The sequence below is a fragment of the Fundulus heteroclitus genome, chromosome 11 (assembly GCF_011125445.2).
Source record: "Fundulus heteroclitus isolate FHET01 chromosome 11, MU-UCD_Fhet_4.1, whole genome shotgun sequence".
Classification (NCBI taxonomy): domain Eukaryota; kingdom Metazoa; phylum Chordata; class Actinopteri; order Cyprinodontiformes; family Fundulidae; genus Fundulus; species Fundulus heteroclitus.
The window spans coordinates 14,364,119-14,382,253 of NC_046371.1; the positions used below are offsets into that span (position 1 = coordinate 14,364,119).

The window sequence follows — 18,135 nt, forward strand, 5'->3', positions numbered from 1 at the left end:
TAAGAGTTTACAGAAATGGTTCCTCTGTGCTTTGTTCACATTTTCAAGTGATGGGTCATCTTGTTTTGACTTGATGCTGACGACGCCATCATCAAAAAAAAAAAAAAAAAAAAAAAGAGAGGAATGTTATAAGAATTATTATTCTGAAGTCACTATGGCCTCACACCACTCGGACAGAGGAGGCCTGGAGACCTGATGTCTGTGTATAAGATCCACTGTTTTCTGATTGCAAGGCCAAATGCTGCAGCTGCTGAGGGATACTGATTGTTTACGATAGACTGTCTTTGTTTTGTCTCATGGGAAGGCCACGGTGCAGTATTAGGGGAAGCCCGAAAAGCGAGGCAGACAGAGACAGGGCAGACAGAGACTGCAGCGGAACCGTGGGGTGCGATTACTTTCCAACTATGTGAATCTCTGCTCTGTTTCTCAATAAAGGTGCTGGAACGTTATACCACCGTCTCGTCATTTAGTAAAGATGGGAACTCAGTTACTATTGTTTAATATTCCACCCAAAACTCCCACAACATTACCATAACAATATATACTCTGTGTGTGTGTGTGTGTGTGTGTGTGTGTGTGTGTGTGTGTGTGTGTGTGTGTGTGTGTGTGTGTGTGTGTGTGCGTGTGTGTGCGTGTGTGTGTAAAGCTGCTAAGAACCAAGAGGTGATACGAGGTTCGGGACTACTCAGGTGACCCATACATTTTCCCATTAAGCTTTTGGAAGGGCAGATTTAAAGTAACAGTTTCAGTTCAGAGTTTGGAAAACAGATAAACACAGATTAACAACGAACCTTTTTCTGGACTGTGGCCCAAAAGTACTTTGAGTTCAGCAATGGTGAGATTTTTTATCCCACGGAGCTGCACAGCCAATTCCAGCAAAGTCAGAACAAGTATATTATAACATAGCATTAACACAAAAAAAACTATTCTAAAAATTAATATGCATCCTCCTTGTGGCTTTATAGAATGCTAAACTAAGTTTCTAATTAATATTTTACACACAGACTGCAAGGTTTACTGATCCGTTGTTCTCTCACTGCTTCAGTTTTATCTCAAACAGCTTTGTTCCATAAAAAAAAAAAAAAAAAAACTGCACATAACCCGCTGAGCAGCACACAGCATTTCTAACAAGTACAGCTGGTTAGCTCTTAACACTAAATGAATTGGAAATTTTTAGTCTTCCAAAAACAAATAAGCATAATGAACATAATTTATCAAGACGACATGAGAGGAAAAGCAAACGAGAGACAGCAGAAAATGCACATGGCAGATTTGTTTTGGCAGCGCTTCCGCTGAAACCCCAGTGTTCAGGAAAATTCGCTACTGCCAAAATACTCCAACGATGTTTTTAGTTACCACTGTATTAGGCTAACAAATTGACAAAGTAAGTACCCTGAAGGACTTTTCTACTTCTCTATGTCGAAGTTAAATTTCTAACACAAAACAACATCCTGTTTGATTAACCCTGCATAACTTTAAAAGCAGCTTTTTATTCTTTCGCTGTAATAACAAAAAGGTAACTGAACTGGATGAGAAAAACATAATATAAGGCATGGTCAATCAAAACGTACTCATTTCATTTCCAAAAATACTTAAAAAAAAAAAAGTTGCATTGGAAAGCCCTTAAAAATTAAGGCCAATCAAAGCCAAGAAGAATTTGTTGATCCCGGAGACTTTTGAGGAAAGATTGTGCGTCCTGACGAGTCAAAAGTGGATTTTTTTTGTGGGGGAACTAATGAAACATTTCTGAAAAGGGAGCATCAATCCTCCATTCAAATATAGTGGGAGCGATGTGATGATCAGGAGGCTCTTTGCTGCTTCAGGACCCAAACCATTTGCAGTAATTTATGTAACCATGAATCCTGCTCTCTAAAAGAAAATCCTAGAGGAGAATGCCTGAACATTAGGTTGTGACCTTAACCTCAAGCTCACATGAGTTATGAATGATGACAATGATCTGAAGAATACTAGCAATTCCGCCTCTCAGAGGCTAAAAAAAAAAATAAAAATGAAGGTTTTGGTAAAGTATGAACCTAAATACAATTGAAATGCTCTGGTACGACTTAAAACAAGCTGTCCATGTTTTAAAAAAAACCTCCAATGTGGCTAAATAAAACTATTCTGCAAAGAAGAGTGGGCCAAAACTCTTCTTAGCAGAGAAGTTAAACTAAACACAAACAGTTGTTGCAGCCAAGGGTGACAAAGCCAGATATTTGATTTGGCTTGGTTGGGAAATGTCTGTTCCCGCTTAAAAAGATTAAATCATCATTTGAAAACTGCATTCAGTATTCGTTCAGGGTATAGCCGCGTGACAGCAAATTTAGTTTGACACTTAAAAACTTTCCAATGTGACAAAAACAGCTAAACAGGATCTGTAAATGTTTTTTTCTGAAAAAATGCTTTTCTCACAGCACTGTATGTGCTTTAAATGGGTAAATAGGAATGGGCTGGAACGAAATACTGAGGGTGTAATAATCATGAGTAGAAAATCCATCAGCTCAATGACAGCAAGCCAGCAAACAGAAGAATTTGTTTTTTAAACAGATGAACATCCAAAATAAAATCATTTATACTAGATAAAGGCATTGACAGTATTAGAGGGAAAAAAGGGAAGTGTTGCTCAGAATATCAGTTGTTTTCCTCCTGTTTATTTCACCAGCAGACATGCTAAATCTCATGGTCTGTACCAAACATTTGCCTTAGAGCTGTTTGATAAAGTGATTTGTGCCTCCATTAAAATAAAATAAAAAAAAAACATTGTATTTTATCATTGTTTAGACTGGGGAAAAAAGAAGTCAGGTTGTTTTTCCTCTTTCTACATCACACACAGCTGACTGGCAGTGTGGGGGGATTCTACTGTGTGGCTTGTTGACAGTTTCTGACATTAACTACAACTTCTAAATTGCAATCTTAAAACTATTTTATGTTTTTTATGCTGTCTTTGTAAAGTCCTTGAAACAGGAACATGACCATTGTGTTTAAAAGCAACATTTCTATAGGAAAACGGTATGAACGAAGAAGCTGTGGGGGTACTGTGGCTTCTATTCCTGCTTACCTCAGCCATCACTCCCTCTTCTTTGTATGATTACAGATTTAATTTAGTTTGTGGCTTAAATTGCTTTCATGCTCCCTCTGCCAGAAGCACAAATGTCAACAATTAAGGCTGCTGACGAATAAATAGCTTAAAGGCAAAATAACCTTTCCCTTGTGTCCCGTGTAAGGATAAAAATTGGCCTGTATGCACCAGCATGCAGCGTCTGGACTTGCAGTTTTTATTATTTTTTTTTTTTTTGCGAGGCAGAGAAATGCCGTGCAATATCTGCGTCATCTGTCAGCAACTTTATTCAGGAGCAGGAAGTAACTGCAATCTTTGCAGGAAAAAACAATGCAGGAAAACAGCTACATGAATGTTTTTATGCTGCCATATATGTTCCAGTTATGGCGGCTGCCGTATCACCGGTCCTGATTCTGCGGGGACTGGTTTAATCAGCTGGAAATGAGGGACAGCTTGACTTATGTTCTTTCAGAAAACTGGTTGCCGCAGACATGATCGACATGCCAGTCACACACACACACACACACACGCTCGCATGCGTCCACAAGCCTGCTCTGAACATACACACTGTTGGACTGCAAGCGATTGCTGTTGTGAATGAAAACACAAGTGTGTATATATGTGTGTGTGTGTGTGTGTGTGTGTGTGTGTGTGTGTGTGTGTGTGTGTGTGTGTGTGTGTGTGTGTGTGTGTGTGTCAGTGCATTGAAGGACAAGTCATTTAACAGGTTTATGAAATGGAAAGAGACTGTGCCTCTCTAAGCAGAAATAACGTGGGTTCAGATGATGCTGCGACTTTTTGTCTGCAGTAATAGCAGCCAGATGCTTGTGTTAGGATTATGGAACAACCTGAATACAAAAGAACCCATCTTTAGATGCCCAATATATGACATATATAACGATTTTACAGCTGACAGGATTTTTCAGCTTTGTTTACTGCGAAGACCTGCAGAGAAACTGTTTTTTTTTTATTATCTGTGTGATGCATTTCTTTGTTTCTCTCCACAAATTATGTCCATTGTACAGTAGTTTTGTTTTTCTTTTTTCTTTTTTGCAGATCAGTAGAAATTAAATAAGCATTTTATGTTCAAGGCAAACCTGTTACTCAAGCAGCAAGGTTATTATAAAAAGTCTGTTTTTGTACTTTGCAGAACTTCAGATTATTTTCAAACATTTGTGAGAAGAATGGTATATTTCTTTGGCAACTTTGCCAATGTATAGTTTTCATTTGTCTTCATTTAAATATTTGTCAAAACCTTTCATCTTTGACAGTATTCCTTGTCATATTTAGAGCCAGAATCAGCTTTGTTTGCCAGGCACGTGTACACATCCGAGGAATTTGACTCTGGATCGCTCACAATGTGCTGATTTATACAACAATAAAAATCAAACAGTTCTCTAGAGTATAGAAAACACACATGAACACACCAAAACAAGCAAAACAAATTGAGACAATAATGCAGTGGTGCAATAAGCAGAGTGCAAAGAATGCAGGAGTACAGATGGCAACAAATAATTGACTTACAATTAATTCTCGATTAATGATTAATTAGATCAAACTTTGTTCCATCCGATTAACTGATAACATCCGCTTAGACGGACCCTCTTTCAGTGTTGTAGTATGGCCACCATACAGAAGAGGGCGCTGACGTTCATTCTAAAGTCGAGCCAGACCGTCATGGCGGACGCAACATGAAGTGGTCCAAACAGTGAGTCCAGTGTGGGATTATTTTGTGCTGTTTAATGACAACAGGGATGCATAAATGCTATTTATGTGGTTCTGTTTTTAAATATAAACACTCAACAAGCTCCTCAAGTTGTCAGCCAAATAGCTCCCATTCAGCCGGGCTGCCTGGCGGAGCAGAATCAGTTTCTCAACCAAAACTCACTGATGTGCTCAGAAGGCGAGGAGGTGATGACAGAATAGTGGAGGATATTACACACAAAAAAACAAACAAAAAAACAGTAACATGATAGAAAAAGACAGGATGCCAAAAGCACAGTTGAGAGTGAGGGATTTTGTGGGGATAATTAGAGTTTTATATATTTTATTCTATTCAACTTATTTGTTTCTATTCAGTAATAGAATCCTGTTTTGTTATATTTTATAAAAATGTCCAAGTTTAATAATATGTGAGAAAACCACAATGTTGGTTTATTCAGTCAGTATTTAATACAGGTGGCACAATAAAATGTTAAAATACAATGATGTGCCTCTTTTAAAACTCTGCATATTGGCAAACGAGGCAAACGAGGCAGAATTACTGGGTTTTACAAAGGAGGTTTTTGTTTGTTTTTTAGTCAGAGTCAGATTTTTATTAGAATGAGGACTTGTGGGGGGAAACTGTTCCTGGTTCTCTTGGTTTTAGCGTGTAGTGTTGTCTAGCCCCTATCAGTGGGATGAAGTTGGAACATGTTGTGGTCGGGGTGATTTGGGTCTGCAGGGATGTTTCTTGCCCATTTACTAACTTTGGAGGTGTACAGGGCAGGTTGGCACCGATGATCTTTTTTCGTGGCCCTGACTGCCCGTTGCAGTCGGACCCTGTCCTTTTTGATGGCAAATGCAGACCAGGCAGTGATGAATGAGCAGAAGACAGATTGGATGATGGCTGTGTAGAAGTGGATCAGCAACTGCTTAGGCAGGTTGAGCTTCCTGAGCTGGCACACTATGCTAGCCTTGAGAGTGTGGCAGTCAGGAGAGGTGGCTGTTTGAAGATAGCATCGGAAGGTCGGAGAGGTGTGAATTTGGGCTTTTCAGACTTACAGTAGAAAAGATTCAGCTCATCTGCCAGTTGTTGGGTACCAGATGAGTTGGGGGATGGTCTCTTGTAAGTTACAAGTGTTCACAGGCTTTACCAAATTAAAAGGTAGAGTGGACAACTTTTACGGAATGAGCAAGACTGTCTTACCTGCTCTTCCGCTCCTCAGGGGGATTGTGGGAAAAAATCCCCTAAATCCACTCAGAGACCTTCCTCTTTTTCTCATAAACATGTAAACCAGTTTGCTTCTTGCGACTCTCTGCCATTTCCGAAGTGAAACGGGAGAGCAGCGAAGCTACAATGAACGGCTAACTCCGAAGCTAATTGGATACATAAACGCTAGAAGTGCGCAGCCAGCAAGTGGAAACTAACAAGGAGCGTGCGCGCACATTGGTGACCATGGCCCAAAAACAGTTAGGTAGTTTGTCCTGTAATCGTTGGGTTTGCCTGGTTCGAGTTTGTGTGAATGGGTGAATGACTGACTGAAGTGATTTATGGTAGTCAGACCTGATAAAGCCCTAAACAAGTACAAGCCATCTACCATTGCCATCACGTGGGCACGTCACAATGATTGACATGTGGGACAACTAAAAGATAAGGTGATCCGCCCCGGAACTCGAAGCCAAAAAACATTGTCTACTTCAATGCTGGTTGATTTTCCAAGGTTTTCATCATATCAGCTCTTTGCTGCTTTGATCTTTTTAGTCAGTGTGATCCTGAACAGGTTGTACAGGACTCCACTTCTAAAGGCCTCACTCTCATGTGGTAGAGCTAGTGTTGCACCGATACCGATACCATTTTCGGCCGGGGTGCCGATACGGCACTAAAATGGTGGTATTGGTATCGGCGAGTACCAACAAATAGGTCACAGATACCATTTTCATGTTTGTGTGTCACTTGAACGCAGCCTTCTCTCTCCCGACACTCACTAGTTCTTCTGGATTCACTTTGTATTAGTCGTTTTCCTGATTTAATAAGGTAGCAGCTTGACAAACCCATGATAGCAATTATTTTACATCCAAGTAGTATGCTGTTCTTCATATATACACACACACATACATTTCAAAGTAATGGTATTGGTATGGTATCGGTATCGGCCGATACTGCACAGCCAGATATCGGGTATCGGTATCGGGGCCAAAAAATGGCATCGGCGCAACACTAGGTAGAGCCTTTTCCTGTGAAGTTTGGAAAACTTTCTTACAATATAGTGGCTGTACGTTGTGGCGTCCCACAAGGATTCATGTTGGGGTCAGTCTTATTTAGACTGCCCGTGCTTTCTGTGGATCGCATCACTCATAACTCTAGTATTAACTCCTGATGATTCTACCCCAGCAAGACCTCTTTAAAGTGAATTAAAGCAGTGAATGCTGAACAACTAATTACTTTATTCAGTAAAAAAGAATAGTAACCAAGAGGAATTTAGATGTTACTTTAAACTCATATTTAGAGTTTGATAGATCAAATCTTAGTGTGGTAAAGAGTAGATTCTGACATCTCAGCCATGTTTAAGAATAAAATCCACTCTCACTGCCATGGCCCCATTAATCACCTCAAGGTTAAGCTATTGCTATTCTGTTGATGTTGCTGTCAGCCTGTGTTCTCCAGCTGAGAAGTTCAGTGTTTTTAATAGAGCTGGGAATTTTTTTTTAAATAAATTTCTTATATTTTTCACATTGTCTGTTTCTGTGGGTTTGTTGCACAGCACTTTGGTCAACTTTATTGTTTTGAATGTCCTTTGTATTTTAATGTAAATTTGCATAGATAACAGGGGATGTTTTCAACCCAGTGATTATCAACTAAATATCAAATCTGTTTATGAAACTCTGCCCTCTTTTATCTCTAAACACACTGCACTATTCCCGGTTTCGCTTAAAAGAAAGTTTAACTTGATCATTTAAAAATTCATCAGAGTTAGTTCTTATTGGTCTACAGCAAAACAACAAAATCAGTTTGAAATGCTTCCAAAAATCTTTTGCGAGTCTACAGCAGGGTCACAGCGACCATTAAACCACTGGATCTTTTCTGGACCTACAAGAGCCCATTAGCTCGAAGGGTCAATGTTTCCCTTTTGGTCTGCAAAATTGGGTTGGTGTTCATGAGTTAACGGCTTAAAAGAGTACACTACACGCAGAGAAACATGGTCTTTGAAAAAGTAATGTGTTTGTTTGCTCTGCAGGAATCAATTATGTTCAGTGTGCTGGGTAACTGCTGATATTTGGCCAAATTTTGAATCACTTAAGAATTTGAAGTTACCTAGCTGTTGTTTAAGGTTTTCGTCAAAGAAGACTGTAAGATCTTGTTCTGACAATCTCATCAACGTGTCATACTAGAAAATAAGTTAGCTGACGTTTAAAAGATTAGGAATCTGCAGTGGTGTTATGAATGGTACCCTGGGGTAGCGCCTCCTGCTGCTGCCCCACAACCAATGAGACCACAGTGAGCCGTCTAAATCCTGATAAAATGCAGTGAAGCAAGCAGGAAACAACCACTGTCTATTGGATAAACATGCAGAAAACCTGTTCAATAGGCACCAGACAAAATATGTTATCTTTTTAATCCTTTTAATCTCATAGCACATTTTATTGCTGCCCAGGGCAACCGCCTATGGGGCCAACAATAAAATAATACCCCACTGACACATTTCTTTGCCAGTCACTGTACCTGGTTTAGTCCTTGTGCTGAGCATGCTGGGTAATTTGGCGAAAGACGAGTTAAACGGTAAGCCAAATGTTTCTAAAAACTGAGGAGGACTTCAGATTCGGGTGATAATGATAATGCCATTTTGACTCATCGGCGCAAATAACCACAAGGGCTTCTAAAGTTTCTCAACTTGGAAAAAAAAAAGTTCCTTACACCTTGATGAGTAGCACAAAAGTGAAAATATAGATTCAGGCATCTGTAAAATGAAATAACCGAGCTGTAATTGCTGCACGGATACACGCTAAAACACTGAAAAACGCTTCATGCACAAAGCCTCCGAATGTGCTGGAAGTGATAATGAGCCTGCCTATTGCCTCGTTCCATTCATTTCCATAATGTGCAATCAGCATAGCTCTCTGTCCCAACCCCGCAGATAGATGCACCAATCGGCTCTGCTCCACCGTCATGGTGACTGGATTAACGAGCGGCGGCGGAGTTACTATGGGATGTCAGGATGATAAATGACAGGCTGTCTGGCACCAAATCTGTCTCCTAATCTCGGCTGGAAAACAAAGGACATGGCCGGGAGACAGCCGAGATGAATGAATGTGTGAATGAATCAAACATCGTAGGCGTGTGTGTGTGTGTGTGTGTGTGTGTGTGTGTGTGTGTGTGTGTGTGTGTGTGTGTGTGTGTGTGTGTGTGTTTACTTTGGAGGAGGGGGTTAGGCTAGATAAGAGGGTTCAGGTTAGTATGGATCAACTGCATCAACTTAAATGGCAACAGAAGGGAGACGGACAGATGTGCACCCAGTAAAGCTCTCCCCGACATAAACAGTCAAACCGAGCCGGCCCAAGTTGTAAGAGTTCTCGTGCAGAATGTTGTTTGGAGGTCCACTTCTAGTTAAGCCCACTAGCCTTACTGCAGCATTACTGACCTTCCTTTTACTGGACATGTTTTATGTATTTTGTCTCTGTTTTTGCATTCAGGCAGGTTATTTTTATTTTTTCCTCTCTTCATAAAAAGGTAGGAAATCCCAATATCCTTTTTTTATATAAACATATCAACCGACGGCAGGCACTACGGTTTTGCTTATGTAAATGTTAAATAATGTTAAAGGGTACAGCTATTATGACATATATTTGTTATGAATGTATCTTTTTAATTTCTTAAATTCACTGTCCGTGTTCTCGTGTGCTTGCTGCATAGGTTAGTCGTATTTGGGTCCCGTCGTTGGTTAGCTATGTTGGAACTACAGCTTCAAAACAACAAACATGGTGGACAAAGCCTCAATTTTTCAAAGATCAATAAAACTGTGTGCCTGTGAACGTTAATGTGCAGACTTTATCCAACCAAATGAGTGTTTTGTCATTCTGATTTCATCACATTTAAATGTGTAGACGTTAATATAAAAGAATAAAACAAATTAGAACCAGGAAGCCCGGCCTGTGTTTGTATACTTGCAGGTTGACCACAGCACAGATCACATTCTGAATACTAAGGCTTTTTCACTTAGTATTCATACCTAAAAAGGGCTTCATTTTCATTATGCTTTTGTCTGTATGTAAGTAGAACTTTATACATGTATTTCATGCTTTAAAGTTGCAATTTTTATCACAGTTTAGTTTAAAGTTTAAAATAAACTTTAAAATAAAGAATATTTTTTGGGTGGGTGACAAATTTGTCATTTAGATAAACTGATCACTTGAAAATAAGTCAATATATCCTATATAAATGTGTCAATCCTATTTTTTTTGTGACGTTGGTGGTGAACACAAAACCATTTTCTCCATCTCAGAATCTGAAGGTATTCTTTCTATTTTAAGTGTCTACAATGAATAAATAAACAAACAAATAAATAAATCTAAGAATCTGCAGATCAGACCCCAAAGGAAATTGGAAATTGGTCTTGAGCAGGAAAAGCCAGATTGGTGTATCTCTACTCTTACCATAAAATCCAAATTTTATTGATTATATATATATATATATATATATATATATATATATATATATATATATATATATATATATATATATATATATATATATATATATATATATATTTCAATTTCTATAGTCAGTAATGTGTATTAGACAGGCTGATGTAGGAAAGAAGAGCCTAGATTAATTGTTAGGTTCATCAGCAACCATGGAAAAAAGACATCTTTTGCTAAAATATTTAGTCTGCGTAATATGTTTATCTTTCATATTACACACAGAAATGATCAAAAGATCTTTAAAATATAAACTTGTCAGCTACATGGGTACCAATCAGTCGCCCAGATATCAGAATTGGACAATTATCTGTACATTGGCTCTGATCTGTGTCACACTTTTTGTTGAATTCATCTATTCATAAACGTGTCAACCGACAGCATGTAAACTAACACAAAAATTGTATTTAAAAAAAAAAACAGATCAGAACGAGAGGTTTCAGTTAGGATAATTCTATTATTCCGTTCGGATTTAATATGTCTTTGAAGCATCCTGCAGCACATTTGTCCCTCCTTAATGTAATTAGAGACCGCTGACACAACGTTTTAGCTTCATCTGTTTACAGCTGCTGCATTTGCAATCATGAATTTGAATCTCTGGTTTGGGGCCCCTTAGCAGTCGCCTACAGTTCGCTTCTGCCTCCGGCCGGCTCTGCGCTCTCTCTCCCACACACAACAACAACAGCAGCAGCAGATACAGCCTACAGCACCGGTGGGCTGTGTCTCACCTTGTCAGGGTCTTGACTCTGGAGGCTGTCAACATCCAGAGGAGTGATGAGGGGCACATTCTGAAAGCCGTCCTCGACACTCACAGCTTTGGCCCCTTTGTCCTGAAGATTACTCCCCAGTTTCACCATCTTCAGCCTTTATTATATCCCTTTATTTCCCTGAGGAGCTGCTCCTGGAATCAGAAACGAAAGCAATACAATCTCATGCTCTCTAGAAAAAAAAACAGATAAATAAGTTTAGAAGTAACGGCTATAATGTGAAATTGTGCATTTTGGTTACTGGCACACAAGAAAAAGAGAGAGATAAACAGATTATGTGTCTCTCATCATATAATAGAGAAACATAAATGCATGCTCTTTGTTTTGGAATAAAAAAAACAGACAACAGCGTGGATAAGTGTTGCGAAAGCCACTTACTTCCAGCTGTTTGTCCTTGTTTGTCCGCCTGCTCTGTGCTGCGGCAGCGCCGTGAGTGCTGGACCAGAGGATGGAGCTCTGGGAGCAGGTGATGCTGGAGGATCCGCCGCTGCTGCTGCTGCTGCTGCTGCTGATGCTGCGGGGAAAGCAAACGCTGCGCTGCCGACGACAAGCTGGACGTCTGGTCTGGCTGCGGGTTTTCAGACAAGCAAGGCAGCCCAACCCCCTAATCCGAGCACAGCCTCCTCTTCTCCGTGGAGCTACACCCTACCGCTGGAGCTGCTGGCCGCTAACAGGGATGTTTTTTTTTTTTTTTTTTTTGCCTCTTTAATCCTCCCCCCCTGTCTCGTTTGTTTGGTTAAAACTGGAAGCTGAATTAGTGTTGCATTTGAAGGCGCCTCGTAAATTGCAGGTTTGATGCTGGGAAGGTGGACCGCTTATATTAATAGGAGGGGGGAAAATATTATATGGCTTAATATTATAGAGACATTTCTTTGTATCAGCTAATGTTTAGAAGTAACAAAATAGACATGTTTCGATTTAATAAAAAATAATAATTGTCTACATTAAATATATTTTACTTGGATTATTAAGTTGTTTATACTTCACAGAATTCTAGCTGTAAATTTCCTAAATTTAGGCTTACAATTACATATTTAGGCTGAAATATGGAAAAAAATTAAAATAATAAATGTTTTCAGAGCAACCAAACGCAATCTACCTCAGAAGAGCTGTATGAACTCAAACTTTTGTCCTACAGCACCATCTGGCGATCTTTTTAATGTAATACAGCCTTTGCTGACGCGCCTTGACAATGCAAGTGTACTGTTAGGCCATGTGTTGGTTAAAGGATCATACCAACTTAAACCTTTCCTGATTTTGACATACTACAAACAGATACTTCAGTTTATTTCATCGAGATTGTCTGTGACAAAGTGGAGTATAATTATGAAGCGCAAGGGAAAGGATACATAGTTTTGAAATTTTTTTTTACATCAATAAAATGTGAATAGTATTCAGCCACATTTACTCTGACATCCCTCAATGAAATAAAGTGATCAGGTGACAGTAAGTCTCAGTATGAATAAATCTGTTCTTTGAAGGCCTCATACGTTTGTCTGATCTTGGAGACCAATGAACATATCATACAAGTTAGGGATGAAGTTGTGTTGGAGGTTTAAAGGTCAGGTTATAAAACCAAATTCCAAGCTTTAAACATGTCACAGAGCATTCTTCAATCATCGTCCGAAAATGGTACAAAATGATTATAGCACAGCTGCAAATCTACCAAACTGACAGGCCAGGAGAGGAAACTATTGACTCTGGAGGAGTTACCATGGTTAGAAGAAACATAACCATGAACACACCGCTGGTGAAAAATGGCTGAGGCAGCATCAGGCTATGGGGATGTATTTCTTCACCGGGGACAAAAAAAAAAATAAAATGCTGGTCAGAGTTAATGGGAAGGTGGATGAAGATTTATGCGGGGCAAACCTGGAAGAAAAAGCTTTAAGAGGCTGCCAAAAACCTGAAGCTGGGCTTGATGTTTACCTTCCAGAAGAAGAGGAATTCCTAATACCAACCAGCTCTCCAATCAAGTCAGGGTGGGGTTATTTAAAAAACAAAGAGAGAATCTATGATGTTTACAGAGTACCATCAAATTTATCTTCAAATGGAAAGCCCATTTTAACCACAAGAAATCTGCCAATGGAGGGGGGGGGGGGGGGGGGGGGGCGCACCAAAACTCACAGACCAGGCATTGATCAGAGGCGGCTTAGAGACCAAAGGTGACCTTAAAGAACAGAAACAGGTGGATCTGTCCACAATAGGACCACGAAAAGCTTTAATACAGAGCTGGGCGTCATTTAAGAGTGTCCAGAAAAAATAAGAAGGCACGTTTGGAGTTTGGCAAATGGTATGTGGCCGATTGCCCATATGTATGGAGAATGGTGCTCTGGTCAGGTGAGACTAAAATTTAGCTTTTCAACCACCAAGGGAAAGCTTTGTCTGGTGCAAACCCAACACATCCCATCACCCCAAAAGCACCATCCCCACAGTGAAACATGGTGGTGGCAGCATCATGCTGTGGGAAGGACATAGACCCGAAACATACGGCTTAAGCAACATTCAGGTGGTTTGGGGGGGGAACTTTTAAATGTGTTGGAATGGCCCAGTCAAAATCCACACCCCAGTCCATATGAGAATCTGTGGTTAGAAGATCGCTGTTCAGATCGCTGTTCACAAGCAAAAAAAAAAAAAAAAAAAAAACATCTAACATGAAGGAGCTGGAACAGATTTGCCTTCAGGATGGGGAAAAATCCCAGAGGTTTGTCGTTTGCTTCACAAATAAAAAATAGAAGGTGTTGATCTCATTGCAAAACAACTTGCAGCAAACTTTGAGAAATATGCAAATTCTGAAGTGTTCACACGACTCAATTCTATTCAATTAAATTTTATTTATATAGCGTCAATTCATGAAACATGTCATCTCAAGGCATTTTCCAAAGTCAAATTCAATCAGATTATACAGATTGGTCAAAAAGTTTCCTATCTAAGGAAGATTGGGATCACCTCAAATTTAAGCATTGAAATTAGCAAATAAACAGGAGAGCTATTTTACTTGGAAAAAAAGTTTAAAAAATTTCTTCTTTGAAAAAAATGGACCAAGCAGTTGTGTGAATAACAGCTAAATTCTTTTTCCTTAATGTTTATTATTTTTGGTATTCACCAATTCATATAAAAAAAGGTACTATCCTTCCATGATTTCAGTGCAGCTCCACTCACTTAATACACACAGTAAGCACTTTATTTGATTTTAAAGAATACGGCTTACAGCAGAAAACCAAAATTCAGCGTCTCAGAAATCTAAATATTACATCTGGCCAATAAGGAAAGGACTTTTCATACAGAAATGTTATGGCCTACAAAACAATGTGGAAGCCTTAGAGTAAATCATAAAGTGTAATAGCTAACAAAGCCGTCAATTCACACACTGCTGTAGCCAAACATTAAAGGAAAGTTGAGTGGAAGGAAAAGGTGCACAAGCAACAGGGATAACTGGAGCCTTAGGGGGGCGTTGGGAAGCAAAGCCCATTCAAGGGGATGGGGGAGAGAGTCGCAAGGGGCGGACGCAGGCGGAGTCTTCACTTGTGTTAATCCACACCTGAAACAGACTCGATGTCAGATGGAAATAAATATGGTTTTTCATTTCAATATCGAGATCTTAGGGTCTGACGGTAAGAGTGGAGAGCCACTGAAGACCCGTTTAAAATTCCAGTGAAAAGCTTCCTCAAACAAAGTCAGCGCACTCGTCTACAGGGAAACTGTAAAGCGCCTCATGCTTGATAGAGATTGCTGATTTTATGTCCCCATTGCCTAAATTAACCCAAGGCAACATACAGTAGGTGGGCGAAACACATTTTTAAACTCCCCACATGAAGCATAAATAATCGGACAACACACTTTCACAGTTAAGATTTATTTCATTCAACAGTTCACATTACAAATATTTAAAAATTATGCATACTGTTATAAATAGTTGGCTGCAAACAATTAAATAACATTAGATTTTTCTTTTTCGTTTCACTAGCACTTCTACAGACCAACTCCTAGAAATATGGACATATCCGTATTACATAACTTAATTAGAAAGGAAAATACAAAAATAGGAACTTATAAAGTGAAATGACAATAAAAATTAAGGTGATATCTTAAGTAAAAAAATGCTATTAATAAATACAACAACCTTCCCATACACAGTTGAAAACTATTGAAATCTTGCCATTAAGTAACATCATTTAAACAGACAAATATTTAAATATTTATTTTCCTTCAGAAAATGTGAACCATATATTGTGGAGCACAATATAGCAATTAGTAAAAACTAGACACTTTAACATATTAAAAGCTTCACCTCAAAAATATAACAAAAATCTGATCAAAATTATAAAAATCAATTATACATTCCAATTAAAAATATACCAATAAACGTTGACCTAATAATTACAATGCAATCAATCACAGTAGCTTAAAATAAACCAAAAATAAAATAAGCAAAATGAGCACAAAAACCTTTTTAATGTTTTAAAAATAACTTCAATTATTTATATTAGTACAAATAGTTTGATTTCTTTTTCTTTTTTACAAACACCAGCATGAAAAGGATTACAATAACAGTAGAAAATGACTGTGAAAAACATATTAACATCTTCTTTAATTAAATGTCTGCAATTAAAAATGGCATTAAAGAATTACATTGCAAAGAGTCTTTCTCTGGAAAAAGGTTCAAAAGAAGTATTGCACATAACAACTTGAAGTTAACTTGCAACAATTTACCACATTCAAGTCTTTAAGCTCCCCTTTCCTCCAGATAGGTCTACGTAAGCTCACCACGACGCACGGCGGGGATGAGTACTCAAGTCTTTTTCAAAACAGTGTTTCTTTATGTTTGTTTGCAGTTTTTTTTTGTTTTTCGTTTTGTCTGTTTTTTTGTTTTTTTTTCTCCGCTTTGTGTTTTTTTTCTACACGGATGCTCAAAGTCCTGCACTGCCGCATCGGATTAAAGTTAGTTTTTATTTTATTTATTTTTTTTATTCCATCTCTCTGTCGTGTGCATCCCTGCAGAGGTCTGCGGATAAGGGGAAGCGGGTAAATCGACACGAGGTGAGGGGAAGTGGGAGGGGCTGAGCTGAGGTGTCCTTAACGTAGTAGTTGAGAAACATTTGGTGCACACCACAACAATTAAATTTTAATATCTAATTCATGTACTTGTCATTGTCTCTTGTTTTTTTTTTTTTCGTCATGCATGCTAAGGATTACAATAGGTGCTAGTTGGCAAGTTCAAGAATATATATATTTATATATATATATATAGATTTATTTATATATGTATATAGATTTTTTTTTTCAAATATTAAAATATCTAAAACACCAAACATCCATTCTTGTGGTACGAGATTCAGCGTTAAGCATGAACCAGATTTTTGCATTCTCCTCTTTATAAGTTACGCTCCATCTATGGAGAGGAAACCAAGACAGAAGTTACCATTTCACCCCCTCCCCCCCAACTAGTACAGCCATGTTTGGAGACATTTACATCAATTTGAAATGACATGTTGTTTTGTTTTACTCTTTTTCTGTTCCTGCCATGCTTTGTATTGATCAGATCGACTGGAGAACATCTAGCGTACGACCGAAAAAGACCAAAAAAACAAAACAAAAAACAAAAAAAGACCACGAGAGCGTCCCGCTTTGGTCTCTCCTCTGCAGATCTGAAAGTCGCATCAACACAACTGCTCACTCGTAAAAGTTGTAAAGATTCCTCAGCACGGAAATGTATAAAAAGCATAATTGAAAATAATATATATTGAAAGCACGCAACTTTTTTTGTCCTTTTTTTTTCTTCGTTAAAACGAAACATCTCCGTATATGCAGATCTCTCAGTAACAAAAGTACAAAAGCTACCTTTCACAATGTGAAAAATTGAGGTATTGCAAAAAGGAGTTTCCCCATTTTGTGAAAAATGTGCCTAAAATGACTGTTTGGAAAAGAAGACAAAAAAAAAAGAGGGAAAAAAATATTTAGAAAAGTAGTGCATAATAAATGTTTACATGTGCATGACAAAATAATTTAGCTAGAAAACACTGTACCAAAAAATCAGCAGGCCATGTATAAAATAATCTTTTTTTTTTTCATCTCATTTAAACAGCAAATTCTTCACAAAGTGTTTTTATTTTTAAACTTCTAAAATGCTCACCCGCAAAACTGACGCTTTTGGGTGGTGGGGGCGCAAAACGAACCCCCTCCTCCCACCCCTGCCGATATGAGGATTCTCACTAGTGTGTGTTATTTATTAAATCAAGTTTCGGTTTTAACTCCCTGACGTTTAAATGCTCGGCTAGAAGGTCGCCACCGAGTGACGGAAAACACCAAAGGAAACATGAGGATTCTTTTTCGCCTTCGCTGTGGGAATGTGCACTTTAACACATGCAGAAGTATTTGAGATTGAAAAAAAAAAAAAAAAAAAAAAAAAAAAAGAACGACACGTGCCTGACAACGCCACCTCCGCTGTGAGCTGGGCTCGGTGCGTGTGTGTGTGTGTGTGTGTGTGTGCGTGTGTGTGTGCGTGTGTGTGTGCGTGTGTGTGCTGCAAGCCCTGTTGGGTTTCCCACTGATGGTGCTCACTGTTGAATGCGTTTGCAGTGTCTGCATCGTGTTCAAGGCCAATCTTTGGTTTGTTGTAGTCCACCAGGGCTTGACAGTGAAGCAAAACTGGGTCGGAGTGATACATTTAAGAGCAAATATATAGATAAGAAAAAAAAAGGGAAAAAAAGGAAAAAAATATAAAGAAATGAGAGAAAACATAAAAATCCAGACAGGAAATGAGCTACAGCATGACCCACTACTGCACAGCCATCTTTGGTTCCCATGAGCCACTGGGTACAACCGAATGGGCCTGAAAACTGCATGTGGGTCACGATTGTGGTGTAGTAGTAGTAGTAGTTGTAGTAGTAGTAGTAGTAGAGCACACTGCGAGAGACT

The 18,135-nt window shown here is 38.7% G+C and overlaps 1 protein-coding gene across 1 annotated transcript in view; it reads right to left on the bottom strand.

Annotated features, from left to right (window-relative positions):
* nsg2 (neuronal vesicle trafficking associated 2) overlaps window positions 1–11,935 on the bottom strand; it is a 54,783-nt gene extending 42,848 nt beyond the window's left edge. Inside the window, exons 1-2 of the mRNA XM_012854723.3 lie at window positions 11,596–11,935; window positions 11,179–11,351 (exon numbers count right to left, since the gene is read on the bottom strand). Of these exons, the coding sequence (XP_012710177.1) occupies window positions 11,179–11,307 (129 nt within the window). The 5' untranslated portion in view covers window positions 11,308–11,351; window positions 11,596–11,935. The remainder of the gene's footprint in view (window positions 1–11,178; window positions 11,352–11,595) is intronic.
* Window positions 11,936–18,135: the final 6,200 nt, after the last annotated feature.